This window comes from Barbatula barbatula, assembly GCF_947034865.1.
Source record: "Barbatula barbatula genome assembly, chromosome: 7".
Lineage (NCBI taxonomy): Eukaryota > Metazoa > Chordata > Actinopteri > Cypriniformes > Nemacheilidae > Barbatula > Barbatula barbatula.
Window position 1 is genome coordinate 9,723,982 of NC_136770.1, and position 24,574 is coordinate 9,748,555.

Below are 24,574 nucleotides of genomic sequence, written 5' to 3' on the forward strand. Positions count from 1 at the left end.
TAAAAAGTTAATTATATAAAAGCAGTAACCCAATGTTGTTGGATTTCAAGAGATTTATCCCCTGCTGTAGATTGTAGTCTATGTTTTAATAAAGTAATTGGATGCTAATTATTTAATGACATTTTTCGATTTTTTTCTTCTGAAGGAAAAATAAAAGGCATGTCTTTTTATAGTGGGCTGAGTTGGCTGGTTCTACCCTATCTGAAACATTAGTGTGTTCAAAACAAATCTACACCAGTTATCTAACCAGTTATCAGTTATATACAAGTTGTCGACTCTAGTCCTGTTGCTAGAGGCCCTCATGCTAGAGGCTCTTTGGGTGCTGGGGAGGGGCTCATTCTTATGCAAACAGGGGCTACAGTTCTTACTACAAAAGGTCATTTGCGCAGAGACATTGCAGAATTTAGGAATTATTCCAAAGCTACAGAGAAGTGTGTGTCTGTGGGCCCAGATATGTATAGTTGAAGTTCAACTAACATACAATTATTCATTTTATTTACTTTCCCGCCTGGGTTTGAAATGATCGAAAAATACAATTAAAATGGACTTTATGAATTGTATGTTTATTATAATAAAACAAATTTAAAGGTCAGTTGTACGATAAATATATTTTCAAAAAAGTATTTAGCCTTTAACTAAACATTTTGACAATCATCAAGTATCAGTTATGTTAGTAATAATCAAACTTGTTTAGGTGAATCAGTGTTCTTTCAATGATTAGTATGATTTATTCATGCATATTTTTTGAAAATTGAAAAATATAAAATGCTTTATTGCCATCTAAAAAGCTGAAATATATATAGCAAATAAACACATTCATTTTACAGCGCCTTAGTCTGAAGCACACTTTACAACTCCTTAGGGATAAATCTTAAAGGAAAAGCCAAAAGACGGGCAACACCTTCCTAAAAGTAGGGTGTGGTATCAGACGCAGGTATTGGACAGGTAATTCCTCAGGCCCTCCCTCTTCATTCTTGGTATATATGGCATTCCCATTGAATTTGTATAGAGACTTTAAGCCTGTCCCATTCACCTCTGTAGCCCACATCACGCTTTTTGGGCATAAAAGGAGAAAAACAAGGTTTAAGAATCCTGGAGCCTGTGGAGCAAACAGCGGCTGCACTTCTCAATCTCAGCGCCAATATGTTGTACCTGGAGAGCAATCCTCCCACATCGTACAGTGAGGTAAGGCCCTTGTGCTACCACTGCCCATCTGAAGAATAAGTTGGTCCCGTTCAATATTTTGGTACCTCAGGGAATAATTTGGAGCGTGGAAAAGTGGAAAGTTCTGCAAATGTTCTTCCAAATTTGACTAAAGAGAAAAAGTGGTAATTTTTTGTAGAGTAACTTTAATATTTGTCTGTGAGAAATCAGTAGTCAGAATGATGTGCTAAAAATCTATGTATTGCTAATATTGTATATTGGTTTGCCTGGTTGCTGTTTTGTCTGCAGTGTACTGCTGTTGGGGTGAGGCAAATAATGCATTTGTCTGTGGCTGTGAGACTGATCATTTTATTTGCATTGAACGATAGGCTGTGATTTAGTTTGCTCTGGGTAAAGTCAACAGAGTCTACTTTTCCTAGTATTAATATGACTGCTTATTTGATTATATGCTTAAATATTGTACTGTGTGAGTATTGATCGTTTTTAGAAGTTAAAATGATTTTTTTAAGCTTTATGCGTAGAATAACAATTCAATGACATCTCTTCAATATATAAATAAAGTAGAAGAAAATTTTATTAATCTTTAAAGCTAATATAATTGTGTTATTTTGTTAATTAAATAACGTTTCAACGATTATATTTTAAATTGCTCTAATGTCTATCTGTTTTGTAAGACTAATCCAAGAGTGATCCTACGTTTTTCACCATGTTGCTCCAATGCTTTTTTCTAAACAATTAATATCATTAAAATGCTCTCCTTTTCTCCTGAAAGAAAAATCATATCTATTTGGAGCAACAAAATGTTGTATTGGCAAATTAAGTTTTTAAGTCTGGTACAATCAAATGTACACATGTTACTGCCCTAATACTACGTTAAAGGTATAAATTACTAAAGCATCTTTTTTGTTTGGAAAGAGATGTGAAGATAAAATATTTACTAAAACAGTGCATTTTTGTATTAAATGGCAAAATTATATTGATTATGTGCTTATATAACACAGTTTTTTATGCGTTACATTTTTTTTTCATCTTAATGCGTGAATATTAATTTATTGACAATTCTTGCATATATAAGTAAAGCAGAAGAACATTACATTGATCTTCAAAGCTAATTTGTTATTTTGTTTAGTAAAATAAAGTTGCAACACTTATTTTTTAATTGTTCTAATGTCTAATACGTCTGTAGGTCTTTTTTTATAAACGAAGAGTAACTTATTTGCCAAAATACAATTCGATTTAATCTCTCAGCAAAAAAGTTTCTGCACAACTACAATTACATTTTGCCAGAAGACTTTTCAGTCATCCCTCAATGATTTCAATAAAATCTTACTAAAGCTCACTTAAAAGTATTTTTCTTTGAGCAAACACGACAAGCTGGATTGTTTGTTTTTTAAAGTCCCCCCCTTCCCCCCATTCCTTCTTTGCAGAATTTAGATCAGTGTGAGCCTTCAGAGCTTTTGTCAGCACAATTCTTTTTTACGCTTAGTGATTCATGTTGGAAAAAACTCTCCTTGTGTTTTAGAAAGCTAACCAATCAATTACCCACACGGTTTTGATGATTGCTTATAAAAACGGGGTTACTATACTAGGTGTTGTCTTTATACAAGCATGTTTTTTGTTGTAAGAGGAGTCATGAATTAAATAATTTGAGAGAATTATGTTTGTTTAAGTTTACTGCAGAAGTGTCAGAGAAGTTTTAAGACATACTGTTAAATTACCTGGTTGTAATTACCCCTTTAAGAAACTTAACTCAGATCAGTTGCATTTAATTTCATTTTCGTGGCCTTTTAGGTTTTGCTCTTGGTTTTCTTGTCATGTATCCTCACTGGTTAAATTTGGTTAAACTAGTTAAGCATCCCCCTCATCTAGTTATAATTTGTGAGGCCACTTTGAAAAATATCACCATCAAATTGATTTTGAGAAGTCTGGGAATTATTTTACATGAGGTGGATACAGATACAATCATCAACTCTGCCCATCCCACTGGGTATAAAGTGTAAAATATTCACACCCCTCCACCCTCCCTGAATTAGTACTTAATGCTTTCTACCCCTGTGGTCACTCATCAAGACCTCACAGATGTTTTCAACACCCAGCCCAAGTAACAGTCTGTCCAGGTCACTGGGACACACCCAGGAATTGCAACCATCCCCCCCACCACCAAGCGAGTTGGCAATACCAACTCCTGTCAGAACTGTTCAAACTAGAGCCCTTATTTTTTCAATTATTGTGGTCATTAGAATTCTTCAGAAAAACAAAGGTAGTGTTTTGAAAAAATCAGCCATACTCCTGCAGTTTAATTCCAAACCATTTTTGATTCTCTCAATGGTGGTTAAGATTTCTCAGTAAATACTAAAATTTCAAACATTTTATATCTGTTAAAATTTATAATACTGGGAATGTTAGGTTTCAGAGCGTATGTATCATATATATAAGACTTTTCATCAATTAAATCTTTAGTCCTCATTACTTCGCTATATTGATGAGGCTAGTGGCCTGTAGAAATAACGGGTGAGGATCTATTAATAACAAAGGGCAATGCACAGTTCCCATGACTCCTGTTGCCATGTTCCAAAGAAGGCAAGTAGAAATATAATAATGATTGTCATTTGAGAAAATAAAGAACATTCTGCATTTTCCTGACCTACTCCTTCAGTCACCTTTTCATTAATTTCCATTTATATCGACAAGATTAATAAATAAGGTGCCATTGTTTTATGGCTCTGTTACCTACACAAAGATTACCTCTGTTAATAACACCCTGTGTCCCTTGAAAAAATCAAGTAATCCATAAATTGGAATAATTCATACTTATCTTAAAAGAAACATGTAAAAAACAATTATTTTGTGCACACGAACACACACACACAGACACAAACAACTGAGAACGGGTAACTTCTCTGAACTAATATGCCGTGTATAATCAGTATATTTTTGGTCGGTGTGAGAAAAAACGCTTTTAAATCATTCTAAATGAAAGACAGTTTTGTAAGTGATGGTTGGGTTTTCTGTGATTAGGTTAGTATAAAAAACTCTCCATATAACATGGAAACCCAATGTGTGTGCGTGTGTGTGTGTGTGTGTGTTGGTTGGGTTTTCTGTGATTAGGTTAGTATAAAAAACTCTCCATATAACATGGAAACCCAATGTGTGTGCGTGTGTGTGTGTGTGTGTGTGCGTGTGTGTGCGTGTGTGTGTGTGTGTGTGTGTGTGCGTGTGTGTGTGTGCCACGAGTCTGCTCAGCCTGGAAACATTGAGTCTCAGGCTTTTAAGCACCTGTCAGAGGGAACAATAGACCAGGGAGCTAGGACTATGGAAGCATATTGTAAGTGCAGACACATATATGCACTCAAAGAGGTTCTAAACACTAGAGCTGTGCCCTGCAGCTTGAACAGGGCTCCTCAGACACATGTTTACTATGGAGCAATAAAGACATAATAGAATCTTTTAAAGACAGTAAGGGCAAACAATTCAACCAGTGCATCAGATCTCAGGTGTAGAGGAGTGTCCGTTCTACTTGCACTAAACCACATTAGAATTAATTTGAAATTAAAGCTTAAAGCAAGATGATCGAGCCCCAGTACCATCGCCAAGTAGTCAGGGACTTTAGGAACAGTGAACGGTTGGCATAATGCATTAAAGAAAGTATATCATAGCATGATATTTCGCCGCAAATTTGAGTGCAGCAAAACAATTGAACAAACCTCTGTTACTAATTCCAAACCGTCACGTGTTTAACATTAGTGCAGTGCTGATTCAGTGAAGTTATTAGTAAGAAATAATGGACAGCATGTGTGTGTGAATGAAAGACACTGTAAAAGCACATGCATCGTGAATGCATTATTCCCATTGCACTGCGGACGTTTCCGTTGTTTTTTTCGTTAATTGTGCTTGTTTACAGTAGCAAGTTCTCTCTCTCACTCTCTCTGTTTATATGGCAGGTCACAACCAACTTTCTCAGGTTCATATCGCCACCTACTGAACCAGCTGTGAATTGCAATACTGAGAGACACTGGCAAATGTGCGAGTTTTATTTCGTTTCATAACTTAATAGTTAGTTTAGTGGCGGAGTAATACAAACAGTGAAGCGGTTTCTGTGATAATACTGGTGTAATATTGCATGGCTCTCAGCCAGAAAGAACTGTTGTATAATAATATATTAGTTATTACCTTGGAATTAGGTTCTATCTGCCTAGTAGTTTTGAGATATTGAGCTTCAAAGTTTTTGCATTTCATATAGCAAAAATTATATGAGGAACAAATCTCTTTCATACGTGAAAAAGACAGGGACCCTAGATGTATTCTAAATGTACAATATCAAAATCCTCTAATATTTGTAAATGGGAATTTTTGGAACAGGTCAAACCCAGATTGAAACTTCTAATTTTGGAAAATCACTTTCTGCATAGAATTATAAGGTTCTATCTGCAAAACATTCACTAAAGCAATACGTTTTCAAGCAATACAAACAATTCACGTAGAATTTTTGTTAAAACATAAAATTAGTGTTGTAATAATGTGTTGAGATTGTAACATTTACAGGTGTTTATGGCACTTATTTCATATTTTAGGACACTTTTTTCTTGTACAAGGTAAGCATAAAAGGCGGTGCTAATTGTTTTGTCTTAAAGTTTTATCCACAGAAGGTGGGACAGGAACAATTACTTTCTAGAGTAAACTATGGCTGAAATAACAATAGTTAAAACTGTTGTGGCCTTTAGGGCTTAATATTGTATAACTGAAGGCATTAATTGCATTATGAAGGTGTACGTAAATATAGGAATTTGGAAGCTAGCGCTGCTGGCTAGTGTTGTGTCTATATATATATATATATATATATATATATATATATATATATATGTATAATGTATATATATATATATATATATATATGTGTGTGTGTGTGTATATATATGTATATATATATATATATATATATATATATATATATATATATATATATATATATATGTGTGTGTATATATATGTATATATATATATATATATATTTCTCCAGCAAAGTGTAGATTTACTTCACCAGTGCTATAAACACCAGCGGAGACCTAGAGCAAAATCTTAACACTCATTCACGGCGACGAAGGGTTTTTAAATGGCGCTTTTGGATCAGACCCGGGAGGACGAGTAGATGGTGGTACAACTTTGTCGATGGCGTTGTTGACGAGCTTCAATGGAAGGAAACCTTTCGAATGTCCAAACTTTTCGCCATCTTGTTTATGTGCGCACGCTTCTCTTCACTATGAATGAGGAGAAATGTAGCGCTCTGTATTATGGTCTCTTTAGCGACGGAGGTTAGTACTTGATCGCGGACTGTCATGATCGCGGGTGGTGAGACATGGACAGAGGACCCAGGTGCAGACATTTACACTTATTTATTTGGCAGACGCTTTTATCCAAAGTGACTTACAAGTAGTTTTTTACAGTGACACATTACTGCAGAGCAATCAGGGGTAAGGTGCCTTGCTCAAGGGCACTTCAGTCATGACCTGTTGGCACTGAGATTTCAACCGGCAACCCTCTAACCACTAGGCCATATATATATATATATATAGTATAATTACTTAATCAAAACTGCACTAGACTAGACTAGACTAGACTAGACTAGACTAGACTAGACTAGACTAGACTAGACTAGACTAGACTAGACTAGACTAGACTAGACTAGACTAGACTAGACTAGACTAGACTAGACACTTGAACTCACCACACAACCACAATGAACCAGCACAAGACAGAAGACACAAGCATTAAATAAGGGAATAATCAAGATGGGGACAGGTGCGGGGCATGAACTAATTAACAAGCAATAACGAGGAAACGAGAGGCCGGGAACAGAGACGAGACCGGAGAGAGCCTATGGCAAAGCAAATAAACCATAATCGCTTCTCTCCAGACAAAACAAGAGACTCTGTCATGATCCTGCCACTAAACCAAGAGAAACATGACATGATGCGGCAGAATCATGACACATCCGGCCCGCTGGGATGAAAATACACTCAACACATTCAAAATATATAAATCAGCAGGCCTTATCATACCTTCTGTTTATTTACACATCATCGTCATGTTCTGATATGTTTCTTACATATACGTTTCACAACTTAAGCACCCAAATAAAAGCACAGTGATGTGCAAACTATGATATTTTAAGCCATAAAGACATCTTCAATAAATTCATCTTCATCAGCGTTTTACAGAAACTATATGATCCATGCTTAATCCAATACAATTTATTTGTTATTAAATCTTGGTTCAGTGTAAAGCTGTTACAACCAGTTATTGGTGAAACTAGCAGTTGCATGAACGCAAACGGCACTGCAGATCGGTGTACATACAGTGATAAGGCAGTAATAAAGTCCTAAACATATTTCCAATGTGTTTTATAGTATCACACCTCTGATGTTTGATGAAATGACTTACACGCTTTAAAAATTACTCACAGGCGCAGTATCATCTGCTTGTGCTCATTACTTCTCTCTTCAACCCACTGACTGAATGGGACGTGTGAAATGGAAAGACCAGTTTACTGAAAAGAACATTTGTTTCGCGAACCAGCCATCACTATTTTTTATTTTTTACTTTAGCTGCTCTTATGCCTTGTGACTATATATGGCCATGCATCAGTTTCTGAGCAGATCAGATTCTCTTAAAAAGTCATCTGGTTTCTCTAAAAAGTTGCACTTGAACCTGAGATACTCGAAATACTGACACAGCAAAGTGTACTGTTCTACCCTTAGCAAAACTGTAACAGCTATCTTCGATCCCATGAGGCACTTTTGCCTTGTATTCAGTGCAAACTAAAGTATTGGATTGAGTATTCATTTTGAGGCACGACTTAACCTGCCCATGTTTGCTCTGACTTTGCTCAATGCTCTGGAATTGTAATGTGGTTCAGCCTTTGGCGAGTTGTAAAGGGACCCCTAATGTCGTCATCGACATGACGTCAAAATGACTGACAGAAAGGGAATGTCTCGGTTATGCAGGTTACGTTATGTCCCCTGCCACAGCGCTGAACTGACCGCACAAATCTGAGTGAATGAAGCATACCAGCTTCCTTAGCCGATATGGAAATTTCATTCACCAATTTCTCCTTGGCCTTTTTAAAAAAGAACAGAGGCGATTGGGTTCCATAGAACAACGCCCTAATGTTGTCAGGGACGGTTACATATGTTTCCAGGACATATACATGTTGATAGATGTAGAGAAAAGGTTTTTATTATTCACAGAAGAGATGTTTTAAGTTGTTTTTTAATGTTGTGAGAGATGGTTGACCAGACTGATTTAGGAAGAATGTTCCACCAACAAGGAGTTGTGAAGGAGACTGAATGGGAAAGCGATTTACTGCCCTTTTGAGAAGGAGATTGAGAACTGTTGATTCACGAGTTTGCCTTTGCAAATAAATACGTGGTACGTGTATTTCTCGTGTAGAAATATTACAATTCTTGTAACTTCGAAACAATTTACTAAGCATTGCATCTCATTAATCTTCTCCACTAACTAGGTAATATTTGTTGCATCTCAGGGCAGTTGTGGTGAAATGGTTAGAGAGACTTATAACCCAAAGGTTGCACGTTCTAATCCAAAAGTCTGGCAGGCCTGATTCCCAGGATAAGATTTACCATGTTATCTTGATCACTTTAATTAAGGGACATAATAAATGACATCAGACCTTCAAGGGTTTTTATACTATTTGTATTTCTTGATAACGTTTTTCTTATCCTGAGCCCCTACAGTATTGAAAGGCCTTTCTCCAAATGACAATTTGTTTTTAGTCTTTCAAGATTCTAGCTCATTTAACATTTGGAAAGCCCACAAAAAAGTGTCTTTGTCTGGGTGCCTATGTATATATTTTTGATACTGGTATAACACTTTAAATCTCTGCCTTTGTCACAGCAGACCTTTATCCTCTACTCCAAATTAATTATCATAGTGTACTGTTCTAAAAGTCATAAAACATGTTTTTCCAAAATTATGACAACTGTTACTACAACTGTAGTTTTCGACAATTAAAAGAGTCAGTTATCAGAAAACCAAATAAAGGTAAGGTTAAATCAGCATACACAATCAGCAATGAAATTAAATCCATATACACAATACGTATTTACTAAAATACTTCTTTAATAACATTTTAACTTTGAAAACTTTCCTGTTCGTTGACATCAAATAAAACATTGACCTAAAATATTTAGGAAAAATGTCAATGTTGCCTCAAAAATGAACTGTAGTAAGTTTAAAGCAGAAAAATTATAATAATAAACAAAAACTAAAATAAAAATGTATTAATCTTATATAGCAACATTAAAAATTAAACCAACGTATGAAATGCCAAAAATTGCTAAAACTTTAACTAAAGTTCTAAAAATAAAAGCTAATTTATAATATTAATAAAACAAAGTAAAACTAAAATCAAAATTATAATAACGCTGGTTAAAATAACTTTTGAAAACATCTCAGCAAATCTACACTTTATGTAACCAAGATAGCCATGAGTGTATATTTTAAATATTTAATACATATATTTTATCTCTATATTTAATTCAATAATTAATTTCTAGCGTTTATAGTTTATGGTGTCTTGTGAAATCTGTGATCCACTGATTAAAATTACCCTTTAAATTTGTTCTGGAACCGACATACCCAGAGTAAGAGAGGTTTGTTTTATCCAACGAGTACAGGGTTTAGCTGACAGTAATTTTACCGTGCTTTCTGGAATACCCCCCTCTTTATTTATTCCCAGTTCATCAGACCCATTGGATAGAAAAAGTTCCCGGTTCAATGTGTCAAAGTACTTTAAAAAACACCCATTGTCAGTTTTACGGATCATCAGGTCTAAGTTTGGAGTATGTTTTAAGTAACTGGGAAGCTTTTAATAAACAAAAGGGAAAAAATAATTATCACTTATCACATACCTTCTCTGGATCTGTTCCACATTTGTGGAATGATATGCCCGCTGCTACAAGATCAGCAGATTCTGTAGCCATCTTTAAGAATCGGCTGAAAACACATCTCTTCCGTCAGCACCTAACCGATTAGTTCAGACTCTTTTCTACTCTTTCTGTCCTTATATAAAATAAACCTTAGCTTTGTATACTGTGTAATGCTATATGAGACCAGTTTTAATGCACTTATGCTTTTTTTTGTCCTTATGTTGTGCCAATTGCTTCCATTGTTTACCTCATTTGTAAATCGCTTTGGATAAAAGCGTCTGCTAAATGACTAAATGTAAATGTGAACGGTTTGCCATTACATTATAGTTTTATGTATTAACACCAAAATAAGGCGTATTTGAGCTATTCAAACACATTCATGTATTGGGTAATATAACTTTTTTTATGCACATAAGGATACTAAATAAAATACTATAATAAATTAATATATATTTACTTCTTAATACTTGTTTTTCCTCTTTCCCTAGCCACAGTATACAAGTCTGGGGCTTCTGAACAGCATGGATCAAAATAATGGATCCACCTCCACTAGTCCCTACAACAACGAGCATGCTCAAAACAATGTAACAGCTCCATCACCCTATGCTCAGCCCAGTTCGACTTTTGAGGCCCTGTCTCCATCACCTGCTATCCCATCTAACACAGACTATGCTGGCCCACACACCTTTGATGTGTCTTTCCAGCAATCTAGCACAGCCAAATCAGCCACCTGGACGGTAAGACACAGCAGCTATGTTTATGTTTTATACAATGGGACTGTTTAATGCTTCATTCTGTTTGGCAAACCAAACATTCTAAGATGTGCCGGTTAGACTTAAAATCTATTAATAAATATGAAACAAATACAATAGGGGCATCTCAAATCGCGCACTTATGCACTATTTTGTAGTACAGTGGTTCTTAAACTGTGGTACGCTTACCACTAGTGGTACATGACACAACAGGAAATTAAAAACTCCATATTTTAATTTTGTGTTTTAAATACAATTTCAAATGTTATAAATGATCGATAAATAAGGAATACATCTCATATGTGCAATTTTAATATTCAAAATATTATTGTTTATTTATTATTGGTCAATGTAACTCAGGAGTAACAGGCAGCTCAAACACAGAGCGGGAAAGGACAGAGGCTTGTGAGACTCTCACTCTCTCTCTCTTCGGATGAGCTGCATGTAAATAAAGTTTTTTTGTATTTCTGCACTTGAACCGCTGTTTAAAGCTGTTGTTAATGCTGTAAAGGTTGTTCTAATCTCAGTGCCAGCAGGTCATGACTGAAGTGCCCTTGAGCAAGGCACCTTACCCCTGATTGCTCTGCAGTAATGTGCCACTGTAAAAAACTACTTGTAAGTCGCTTTGGATAAAAGCGTCTGCCAAATGAATAAATGTAAATGTAAATGTTTAGCAATAGCTGTAATGAAATCTGCTTTGGTTACCCCAGATTGGCAGTTCCATAAGCCAAGAAGAAAAGTAATTGAGGCAAATGTGGATGCATAAAGAGTGGAAGAGCGCAGAGTTTTAGCATTGCATTTTCTTCTACGTGATATAAGTGATTTACGAATTGTAGTGACAGTACGTATTTGAAAACACATAGTCAAAAGCGAAGAATAAGGAATATACAAGACACTTACAAAAGAAAATAGTTAAAGTGGGATACTCAAGTCATCGGTGTCTTTGGTCTTGACCCTTTTCGAACTTCACACGATGAGGCTGCCGCGACCGCTTATGCGGTGGTTAACCACACTTATATACCTGCCTGATTCAAGCAATTGAATACAGCAGGAAAACCTTCCAATATAACACAACAAACAAGGGAAAACAGCAAGAGACTAAACGAGGGTAAACGTGACTTCACCACGTGACACAGCGGTAGTAAACAAAGCAACGTTTCCTAGAAACGGACACTGAGGTAACATACAGTTTTGGCCAAGCGCCACAAAGTGGCTTGTATATAGGATTTAGAGAAATTTTCGATTGGCCAATCATTTATCGAAATCGACGGAGAGCATGCCAAAAAACTGATTTGATGCTGTATCTTCTCCAAATTGTTTCATGTTTGTGTATCAACACAAAATTTGGTATGTAGCAAATGGAGTGAAAAGGGTAATCAAAGTGTATCTTCACGACACTTTTGTGGACTGACACGAAACCTGGTATGTATAATGACTGGCACATCTTGTCTGCCTCTTAAACATTTATAGTCAGCGCCCCTAGTTTTAAAAAGTTCTAAATGCCTTTCCCTATGCCTTTAATCTTGTTGTTTAGAAACAACACATACATACACACATGCATAGAAGATTAAGAAAGAGAAAAAATCTATGTGAATATAAGTAAGATACATTTTGCTCATAAAACATCCGACTGACTGATCACATCTGCTGTGATACAGGAGATATCTGTAAATATAAGAATCTTGTTTCTCAGTGTTATACAGTATATCTGACAGAAGATATTGTCTTAAGTTATTGATATTGTAATAAGTGTTATCATAAAATGTTAGTTTAATGCAAATGGTTATCCGATGACAGACAGCAGTGCTCTTCTCTCATTTCAGGCTTGTGTCAAAAGCACCTACTGTCTGTGTGCATTTCAATTTCTCATATTTAAATTGACGTAATTTATATATATATATATATATATATTAAAGTTTTTACTTCTACTGATGGATAAAAAAACATCATAGTGAATATTTAAAAAAGGTTTGTAGAAACTATGACATTGGACATTTTTTATATACATCCACTGGCTAACATTTTAATGGGATAAATGCACTGGCGGATCTAGGGGTGGGGCCAGAGGGGCACTGGCCCCAGTTGAAATCTTGCTGACCCCTGAAGTGGCCCTGTCCTCTCAGCAGTGGCGGTTCTACATTGAATTGCACCCCGGGCGAGAACATCTTTGAGCGCCCCCCCCCCCCCCCCTCGAAAAAACTAAATTATGTCATATTTTTCTTGACCTAAACTACAGTGGTACAAATTGAATTTGTCATTAAAATGTAATTGTACCACTGTAGTTGAGGTCAAGAAAAGTATACATGACATTGTTATAAAACAATTTGACAGAGTATTAACACTTAATGATATTTTACTGACATTCAATTTGTACCACTGGAAAAAAAGTGGTCAGAAAAAGATTCATAACAGTTATAATGGCCTCATGACAGCCAATGTCAAAACCAATATGACAGTTAACCCAGCTGTAGTGGCCTTAATTCATTTATCTTCTTATTGGTTATTTGTAATCACGTGTTTTGTTGTGTTCACTTCCGTTTCCTTTATATCCGGTGTGTTATATTGTTTGTCGTGGTTGGTAGGGGGTGAGCGATGGGATGGCCAACTTTCTGTTGACCGTACAAGTAAAATGTTTGTTCTGTCAAATAAAACAACTGTGACGCGTACAGAAGTGTCCCCGTTTCTCAGTCTCTAAGGCAATATGGTTAGATGCCGAAACACCAGCTAAGTAGTGTCTTACATTCAATTATTAATCTGCTATGTTATGTTTTTATGACAATTATGACAGGTTAAGATGTATTGGTTAATGTAAAGTTGTCAACAAAGACCTCAAACAAACAATATTTGCATTAAAAATGTCATAATTGAGCGAATGACACTTAATGACAGTTGTCATAAACATGCATAAAACCTTCATATTCATGACATGTGTGATGTAGCAAATAAATAGCAAAGGTTATGTTCGTCTTAGAAACTAGCTACAGATTGGAAAATTCAGTTTGCTCATTACGGGACCTTACGTTAACCCAACTGATGGAAATAAATAATAATAACTGAACTTGTAACAGTTTTGTTGCAAAGCACAATATTATGGTGAAATTAGATCTCGTGTTTTTTGACTTAAAACCGAATTTGTTGTATAAGTGTTGTCGGTTCTACCTGCCCTGCGCGGGCCTCGAAACGGCGTCTGTCCGAATGAGAGTCGGGCGCTCTAACGACTAGGCTAAACACCGCAGTGTCATTTCACACAACATGGCAACATGGATACAGTAATCATAACACAGAGAGAACATTATAGTTGCATACCTTTATCTTTTCAGCATACAGGGGCGCCAATTTGCCAATTCCCCACACAATGAATGAATAGATAATAGATAACCGATTTGCGGCGGCCCAGAGTTTCTTTTACTACTCGTGCCGGTGCCGCCCCCCACGTGACATGAAAAAATGCCGCCCCGGGCGACTGCCCGGTTCGCCCGTGCCTAAAACCGCCACTGCCTCTCAGGGCTTCTGTAGCCTATACCTGATATGCGTTTTGGTCGATCTGATCACAAGTGGAAGTTGTTAAATACAGGTGTAAACGGGGTGCAAAAGGTTTTGAGCTTGTCAACTTTCTACCACTTTCAGAAGAAGTCTCAAACGCATTTGACAGGATTGTGTTTGTGATTTAGACGTTTATGCGGTTAAAGACGTTCGAGACCGCATATTCTCCGTGCGCTAGCCAGACAGGATTTAAACGAAACTAGTTAAAGACCTAAAAGGTTGGTTTTATAGACAAAAATACACAAAGCACAATGTTTTCTCACCATTCCATTCTAACACACACTTACAGTGTTCAGCGTGGCCTCGCGGCTGTAAAAGCACAAATAAAAAGCTTTCAGTACGTTTTTCCGTCATCTCCGGTCCGGTCGCGTTCATAGGTAAACTGCATGCGTTTATTTTGTTCATCAAGTTAGCGCTAACAATTTCTGCAAACAGCTGCTTAATAGCGGTATGTTTTTACTGTTGTCGTGCCCTTAAAAGTGAATACCTATTTAACACGTTAAAGTACAAAAAGCATGTGGTGGTTGCTGTCACTTAACTTCTCTTTGTCTAACATTTTTGCTACTTAAAACCTCTCTCTGGATAATTATTTGATCAGGCTGATCATCCATCCACGAACGGCCATGGTAGGTGATTGCATTTCTGGGGTCAGCCTCGGTAGTGTTTGGGCTGTTTGAGGCAGCAGTTGTGCGCCTGTCCAGGATTCCCGTAGCACGGAACACAATTTAGGGCACCCACAATAGATACTGGTGCTGCTAAAACAACTTTCCTCTTCTCAGGATGTTGGTCTTTTTTCTGTTTATTCACAGACGTTGTGCTCATATGTATTGGATAGGAAAAGCAGCGCATCTTTAACTTGACGCTTCACAGCCGACCACCCAGATTGTCAAACCGCTGTGCCATGACATGATGCTATGTATCTGTTTCTGATCATTTTTCTGCACATTTTATTAAACCTCATCAGTAGCAAGTTTAAAGTGTATCCCTAACTGAGAGACTTGGTCCCCCTCTGTAAGTTATAGCCCTTGCTTTAAAAAATACTCGATACTGGATACATGTGTATCAATGATTTTGGATCAGTTGATCTTTAGTGGATTTTAATGTGGTCTTAAAATCGAATTTTCTGTAATGCTATCTAACATCTTTGAGTAAACAAGTTGAGTGACGCTTAGATTGGTTTGCAAGACAATCCCTCAGTGTTCATTGGCTGCAGTGTAGTGTGGGATTGTGACATTTACCCTATTCCCACAACAGCCTTTGTCATCTTTACTCATTAATTTCGAAAACACAGCAGTTGACAGACACCTGACTGTACTTATAGAAGAGATCTGGGTGTGAGAAAAACACCACACCCCATTTAAAACATCCCTACTCATTCATAGCCCCATTTAAAACTAAGTTGTGTAGCCCCATTTAAAACATCCGCACTCATTCATATTTTTTATTTCTCAAAGCATTTTTTAAGAGCTTAAAAATACAATTGCAGTGTATTTTTGCCGTGTTCATTCTATTTTTCTATTTAGCAAAATGAGAGGTATCGTCTGTATAAAATACACTTAATAAAGCCACATTCTATGTGAATTTAGGGTCTTCCCTCAAAAGTGTTTTTTATACCTTAGCATTTTTTGGAAAACATGTATTACACAGATGTACTTTATATATCACTCATTCTGCATACAACTATGTTGGTTTAAATGCAACCAAATAAACCACTTATTTTGGTTACCCTAGCTGTCTGCTTGTGCAGTAGATCTGTTTGGAATATGTTTGCCACATTTAGGGATCATGTAAAAAGTACTTTCATAATCTGCAATCATATTCAATTTATTCAGGAAAATGAAAACATTAAAACATAGCCAGTGATGTTCCGTTTCCATGTTCTAAGGTTTTAAAGTAAATAGTAATGACTTTTTATACTGTGCATACTGTATGTTCTATCCCCTTACCCTCACCATACACCTAAACCTAACCATCACAGAAAACTTGCAAAAAAACAGCTTTTTGTATTTTCAAATTGACAATTTAGATTGATCTATTTGCTGGTTTTCTCTATTGTCTGTAGGGTTTACCAGGACCACACACACACACACTTCCTGGTATTGCATACTATCTATCCTCATTTTCAGAATTTTTTCTGTTGATGTCAAAGACAGACCATACATTACACCTATACATTACTTTAAGTACAAAAAACAGTCCACATATTCTGTCTAAGAAAAAAGGCTATGGATAATAACAATGGATTAAAAATACTTGTGTAAATACTCCATGCCTTTCACCAGAATCCTGCAGTTCTAAAGGGTTTACTCCACACTAAATAAATTATGTTTGTCGACTGCATCTCCCATAATGCCGCAGGACACAGAGATAGAACAAGCAGAGAGAAAAGGTAAGTAGGGGGAGGGGGAAGCTCTCAAAGACATAAACGAATGTTCCAGGGAAATGTTGGCAAGATGCAACTTGTCCTTAGAACATCTGCAGGCTCAACCCACACCCCTTAAGATGGAGCTGAGACTTGTTTGCGTCAAATAGCTTGTTAAGACCTGTCAGACACTGCCACGTAAAACTCTAAAACCGCAAGTAGAAGAACACAAAAAGAGGTTATTTTCTGGGGTGGAAATGGTTTCTAGGAAAGGCATTTCTGGAAAATGCCACTTCTCAGAAAGGTTCTGTTTAGATATAACATTGTTTTCCTACTTGTACATTTCAACAATAAAGGATTGACTTCACAATAAGGGGCCTTAAAAACGTCCATGAGAGAGATAAGTGGACTGAGTTTAAAGATTGGTCTGACAGCTCCTGAATACTAGTCATGCCTGCTTTAGATCATGTGCAATGTTGTAACCGTTCTCTTTTTCATTCAGTTGAGACACTATAGAACATTCTTCAATGGAATGTCCACATTCAGAGTATATTTTAATGAGACCAGAAATACAAACACCTTTATTTTCAACAGTAGAATTAATGTATTTGTGATAAGAATTTGGCAGTATTCAGGGCAACTAGTCAGGAAAATTAGGGAAAATCCAGTGTATTACACAAAAGCTTATCACTTGTTCTCTGGGAAAGATCACATTTCGAAGCATAAAATTTAATGGCAGGGCATTGACTAGTTCCAGGATGCATTGGGACATTTGTTTACATTAGTAGACAAAGTATGAATAGATTTGCAAAAAGAGGTCCCTACTAACACAGTGTTAACAGCATTGCTGGCTTTAAAACCAGTAGAATTTGTTATCAAAGATCTGAATACACCCATGACCTCATCAGTTTACCCACTAATGTTTTAAGACAGATTTAGTTTGCATGCTTAAACAAGCAGAACTAAACTGTAAATAATGTCCCTGTATTTTAACAGTAAGTTACTGGCAGCATGGTTGCCAACAAGTTACTCTATTTCAATTTACAATACCTGTACAGTATATATTTCCAATTCAATTCCCACCAAATCGCGATTTAATTGATGTGGCTATTGGGATTGTGAAATTGCAAAAACTGTGAATATGTTTTATGCTTAATTGTGAAGCCTTGTGATCAGTGGGAAATGCTGCTCCATCTGAGTCGCTTATAACGTGCATTTAAAAAAGCCCCGTCAAACATCATCATTATAAATTTACTTTATTGTCATGGAAATACCTGAGAAAGCTTGAAAAAAGTGCTAGAAAGATGAAAGATGCCAGATGCGACACAGATAGGAATACGCCACTTCCAGTTTAAACGCTTAATTCTTCTTCTGTGGAGCACTGGCATTTCTGCGCGAGAGCGCCCTCTGTCTTTCGACTGCCAAATAGTGTGCTGTTTCTTTTTGATTAATCGTGCAGCATTATTTTAAGGCACACAAAATATTACAGTATAGTTACAAAACAGTATTTTTTGTATTTATGTATTTGGGTCGATTGGGGGGCACGTTTTTACAGTACATATTACAGCAAAGGTTAGAGCAAGACCAAAATGTACTGTACATTTTCAAATTAAAATCAAATCACTTTTATTGTCACATCACCTCACTACAAGCATATTGGGGAGTTAAATTCTTGAGAGCGTGCTCCAGAAAGTGTAGAAACAATTTACATATAGACAGTACCATTTACATAATTATACAGATGACAATGTGCAATATATACACTGTGTACTATTAGACATACTTACAGTTATCAATGCACATAATTCTACATTAGCCTATGTACACATATTTACACACAAGCAAATTTCCGAAAATAACAGCAAATATTTGTTTTAATCTTTTCAACTGGACCAAAAACAGAAAATAGATTTCATTTTCTCTGCTAATGAAACCGGTTTAAGGAGAAGCAGCAGGCATGATGATACATGTCAGGTATGAGGTCAGACAAGACCAGAGGCGCCACAGTGTTGGGCCAACCCGTCCCACCATGCTGAGACAAGAATAAAGACTTAGCCCGTAGCCCTCTTCTGCTCAAACACACACTACAGTTACAAAGTTGTCACAATATGTGCAGTACTGTTTGTGTGTATGTGTGTGTGTGTGTGTGTGTGTGTGTGTGTGCGCGCACGCATGTGTGTGCATATCTGTGGTCCTTGTAAACCCTGCGAAATAAAAGCAGCACTTTCTGGACCGTTTGGGAAAGCTTATATGTCATACAAAATGAACAATTTATTTGAAAATGTAAAAAATATTTCTGTGATGGTTTTGTGTAGGGGTAGGGTTAAGGGATATAATAAACTGTTTATGCAATATAACAATAAATTTCTATGGAGAGTCCCCTTCGCTGTACTTTTAATTAAATATTGTGTTGTTAAAGTAAATGAAATAATTATTTTAAACAAATCACAAAATATATAGATACAAGGTTTCAGAAGGACAGCAGCAATATTATAAGGTTGTTTAATAAAGTGCACAGGAGTGTAACATTTTAAGGCAGGCAAAGAAGTATGCAGGAAGGAAAAGGTCTTATCATCTTGAAAGACATGCAACCGTATGTTCCTTGACATCTATCAAGCCAACCTTTCCAATGAGTTTCTGTAACATTTCCAGGTTGTGCAATACACATTGAAGCACATGACTGGGATATAATTACATGTTAACATCACTGGGCCCCTCCCTGTGTAAAAGCCAATGCATCCAATTTAATAGATCATTGTGTGGCCTCACCCTGTGTATGTTTTTTTCCCTACAAGCAGCAGCTCATGGTTGGCCAAACACGGCAGCCTTTAAACATATTCCTATTGTGGACCAGGCTGTAACGTATTATTTGTCTGCTGTACAGTTGGGCATTTTAACATGAGGGTTCTATGTAATTGACTCCCTTTTTGTTGGCTAGTCGATGAACTGCAGTGCAAGTCACTTCCTTATTGGTTTAATTTGAGAGACTGGAATGTTGCAGCTTGTTTTTTCATAAAGGGATATACAATTTTATTTTGTGTCCTATGTCATATATTTTGTCTATCATCAAATGCATATTGTGTAGGAAAGCATTTTCCTTTCATTTTTGGCCAAATAAACTTTGCTCTATCTTCAGGAAATGGCCATGATTTCTTTATATCTATGTGTTTGTTTTGTTAAGATTGTGTAATACTCTTAGTGCTTGGAAGCAGGTGTTGGGATTGATTTGAATACTTCTTGTCACAGGTTAATAGAAATGGAATTTAAAGTAGCATTGTTCTTTAGAACAGCCTTAGGCAACATTCACAGCTTTAATAATACTGTTTGAATGAATGTGGCAGGAAGAAAAATCTTATTTTCCCATGCACTTGTTTTTAATCTACGTATGCTCTTTTTGAAAGATGTGATGTGGAACCAGCCATTATAATGTATTCATTGTTGAGAAATGAACTTTTGATTTCTATTCGTCACAAGGTTATTGTGACTTTAAAGGAATAGTTCACCCAAAACTGAAATTAATGCCATACTTTATTTACCCTCATACCATTGTAGGGCAATGTCTTACTTTCTTCCAAATCTTGTCTCCCATTCCATCATCATAAAAGTAAACCGCACAATCCCATTTGTGAGTAAAAACAATTAATAGCATAGTATAGGATGTAAGCATTATACATGACTATACTCGCACAAAATGGCCACATGCAGGCTCCATGAATCTAAACTTTTAACTAGAATTTTCATTGTCTTGTGACCACAAGGACAAATGAGATTTAAAAATTCTCAATAATGTTGTCTTTTTCTCTAAAGTATTCCACAGAGCTAAAGAAGCTGTACTGTCAGATCGCCAAAACCTGTCCCATTCAAATCAAGGTTCTTACCAGTCCACCCCAGGGTGCAGTCATACGAGCCATGCCTGTTTATAAGAAAGCTGAGCATGTTACAGAGGTGGTCAAACGGTGCCCGAACCATGAACTAAGCAGAGAGTTCAATGATGGTTTGTAGAAATATAATTCAGTTAATTATATTGAATGCTAGTTTAAACTTGTGATGATAACTGTGATGTTATGATTAACTGACCTTTCTATTTATATAGGCCAAATAGCTCCACCCAGTCACCTGATTAGGGTTGAGGGGAACAGTCATGCCCAGTACATGGAGGATTCCATTACTGGGCGTCAGAGTGTGCTGGTACCTTATGAGCCCCCTCAGGTAAGTCTCACACCAATGCTTTCTGAAAAAGATTTCCTATGCCAGGGTTTAATTTAACATTCTTTAAATCTCAAGCTATCCTCAACAGATATTTCTCACAGCTCTATAAAAATCAAAGGCAGTAGTGTATCACACAGTTGTTCTGTTAAACAGGTGGGCACAGAGTTCACAACTATACTCTACAATTTCATGTGCAACTCCAGCTGTGTTGGTGGCATGAACAGACGGCCGATCCTCATTATCGTCACATTGGAAACTAGAGAGTAAGATAGATTAAAAAATACATGCAAAAGATAAAATAAATTGTTCCACACATGCAAAGTGGAAAAAGGGAGTAGAAACATGTATGTTCTTTACAGTGGCCAGGTTTTGGGCCGACGGTGTTTTGAGGCCCGTATCTGTGCATGTCCTGGACGTGACCGCAAAGCAGATGAAGATAGCATCCGCAAACAACATGTCAGTGACGGAACAAAGAGCAGTGAGGGTATGAAACGCCGTAAGTAATGCTGGAGGCTGGTGACTGGGCTTGGACTAACGCACACATACACACAGCCTTGCATTGAACATGCATAAACATAAATTAGGTTTAAACGATTTGACAATTGATGTACAATCGTAGAGAAAGTATCAAAAGAGAATTAGGGATATGCATAAACACAGACGCTGCTTTTACCGACACCTGAACTTTTCCTTCTGTACTGTGCTTCAGCTCTGTATGTCCTGTTAAAATCTCTCAGCTGCTTCAGTTCCTCCATGTATTTCTTCCATAGCTTTCCGCCAAGCATCTCACCTCTCCCAGATGTCATCAATTAAGAAGAGAAGATCCACTGATGAGGAAATTTTTTGTCTGCCTGTGAGTTTCTGCAGAAATCTAGCACCAGAGATCTATTATCAATTTTGACATGAATATATGTTAATTGCTATTGATAATAGGCCTCATTATGATCAATGATCGACAGTTGCAGTACATACAGTGGGAAGAAAAAGTATGTGAACCATTGTCAATTTCCTGGTTTTCTGCTTGAATGGGTCATGAAATGTGATCCGATTTTCACCAAAGTCACAGATATCAACAAACACAATATTTCTAAGCTGATTAAACACAAACAGTCATAATCTTTCATGACTCTGTCTCTAAAACCATTCTGTAGTAGATATTGCTTCAATGTTTAGGGTCATTATCATACTGCATCACCCATCTTCTTTTGAGCTTCAGCTTGCAGACAGCCACTTTAAGATTATCTTGAAGATATAAAACATTGGATGACCTATAATTTCCTTCTTTTAAATTCTAATAAAACAGAAATATTACTTATCGGACCTAAGACACACAAACCAAATATTTCTGATTATAAACTGCAAGTTGAAGGATGTACTGTTACTCCAACAAATACAGTAAAAGATCTAGGCGTTATATTAGACAGCAACCTGTCATTTCGAAATCACATCTCAAATGTCACAAAAACAGCCTTTTTCCACCTAAGAAATGTTGCCAAGTTACGAAATATTCTGTGTGTTGCTGACGCAGAGAAGCTTATTCATGCATTTATGACCTTAAGACTTGACTACTGTAATGCGCTACTTAGTGGTTGTCCTGCATCATCAATAAACAAACTACAGTTAGTTCAGAACGCAGCTGCCAGAGTTCTAACCAGGACCAGAAAATATGATCACATAACCCCAATGTTATCAACCCTTCACTGGCTACCCATTAAGTATCGTATTGACTTTAAAGTTCTTTTAATCACTTATAAAGCCTTAAAGGGTTTAGCCCCTACCTACCTAACAGAGCTTCTATCATACTACAACCCATCACGCTCTCTAAGATCTCAAAGCGCAGGACTTTTGATAATACCTAGAATAACTAAATCCACCAAAGGGGGTCGAGCTTTCTCATATGTAGCACCTAAACTCTGGAACAGCCTCCCTGATATTATTCGAGGATCAGACACACTCGCCCAATTTAAATCTAGATTAAAAACGCATCTTTTCAGCCAAGCATTCACTTAATGCAAATATGCTAAATAAACCACCAGGAGATGCTGACATTAGATATTATTTACTAGAATAATTGGATTTATTATATAAAACACCATGTAGTGTGTTTTACCCTTTCTTGGGTTTTTCGTTTTTCCCCTGTAAAGCTGCTTTGGAGCAATGCAAATTGTGAAAGGCGCTATATAAATAAAATTGAATTGAATTGAATTGAATTGAATTGTAGGATTTTCTTATTAAGTTGGGAATTCATTTTCTCCTCCACAATGGCATGCGGTCCAAGTCCACAGGCAGCAAAGCAGCCCAAATTATGATGCTACCTTCACCATACCATACTGTTGGGATGATGTTTTCAATTTTGTACGCTGTTTATTTAAATTCATACATAGCGCTGCTGGTATTCTATTTTTGTTTCATCTTTCCACAAGACATTTTCCCAGTAGTAATGTGGAGTGTCAATGTGATCTTTGGCAAACATTAGGCATGCTGCAATGTTTTGTTTGGAGAGCGACGACTTTTTGGTGCCCTTCGATAGAGACAATGCCTGTTTAATGTTTTACATATGGTTTACTCGTGAACGGAGATGTACAAGTCTTTAGCTGTTACTCTTGGGTTCTCTTTCTGCTCCTTGAGCATTCTGCGTTGTGCTTTTGGAGTCATCTTGGCTGGGCGCACACTTTTAAAGAGAGTAGCCACAGTAACATGATGAATATCTATGATGAAATCTTTGGAATTACTCTGTAACCTTATTCAGCTACAGACATATCGACAACTCTTAATCGTAGGTCTTCTACAATATTTTTTGAGGCATAGCTCACATTAGATAAAGCAGCTTGTGAATAGCACGCTGGCACTGTTTGGGTGTTTTAAGACACCTTTATTCTCCTTTCATTGATTGGACTTGAGTGACTTTTGCCACCATGACGTTGTATGTTTAACCCTTGTGCTGTGTACAAAACCCTATAACACTTGTGATGTTCCCGGGTCAAAATGAACTGGCTACCGAAGATATATTTTAAATCCCTTGTTATGTAATATCATCACCAGATATGGGATTAAATATTTTTGTCAACTTGATTTCTTTCATGTAATATAGATTTTGTGTTTCTTTGCCAAATAAGATTCATCGTAGACCTAGTTAATTTTCAGTCAAATATTGAGGGGTTTAAACTCAGAAGGATAATATTTTGACAATATTAAATCAAAAAAGATGAAAATTTGCATGGTTGTTCACACTAGCCTGCTTTAATGTTTAACCAGAAAGTTTGTTTTGAAATGCTTTTATTTCATACAGTATGGCACAGAATCACACTTGTGGTGTTCCCAGGTAAAAATGACCTATCTATCAAAGATTAATTATAAATCACTCGATATGCCATATTATCACCAAATATTGGATTCAATCTTTTTGTCAACTTGTTTTCTTTCATTTAGGACTTGTTTCGTGATCTCTTTTAAACTGATTAATCATAGGCGTCATTGAAAACGTAAAAATGACCAGCCATTGAAAGTGTGAGATCACAAAACTCAGGACCTTTATTTTGAAATCATTACATTTTCTGAATAAAGGTGTGAAGTAACAATTATGCTGTTTCTGTGTCAAA

General features: G+C 36.5%; 1 protein-coding gene across 4 annotated transcripts in view; it reads left to right on the top strand.

The window, feature by feature from the left end:
* The first annotated feature begins 1,007 nt into the window (after window positions 1-1,007).
* Window positions 1,008-24,574, top strand: part of tp63 (tumor protein p63) — a 31,420-nt gene continuing 7,853 nt past the window's right edge. For 2 of the 4 annotated variants that reach the window (XM_079460926.1, XM_079460928.1), the window contains exons 1-7: window positions 1,008-1,185; window positions 10,598-10,846; window positions 20,574-20,760; window positions 20,860-20,975; window positions 21,129-21,238; window positions 21,335-21,459; window positions 21,746-21,828. In XM_079460926.1, coding sequence (XP_079317052.1) covers window positions 1,144-1,185; window positions 10,598-10,846; window positions 20,574-20,760; window positions 20,860-20,975; window positions 21,129-21,238; window positions 21,335-21,459; window positions 21,746-21,828 — 912 coding nt within the window. In that variant the 5' untranslated portion in view covers window positions 1,008-1,143. Of the gene's footprint in view, window positions 1,186-10,597; window positions 10,847-20,573; window positions 20,761-20,859; window positions 20,976-21,128; window positions 21,239-21,334; window positions 21,472-21,745; window positions 21,829-24,574 lie in introns of all 4 variants that reach the window. The other 2 variants (XM_079460925.1, XM_079460927.1) reach the window with 1 other exon arrangement.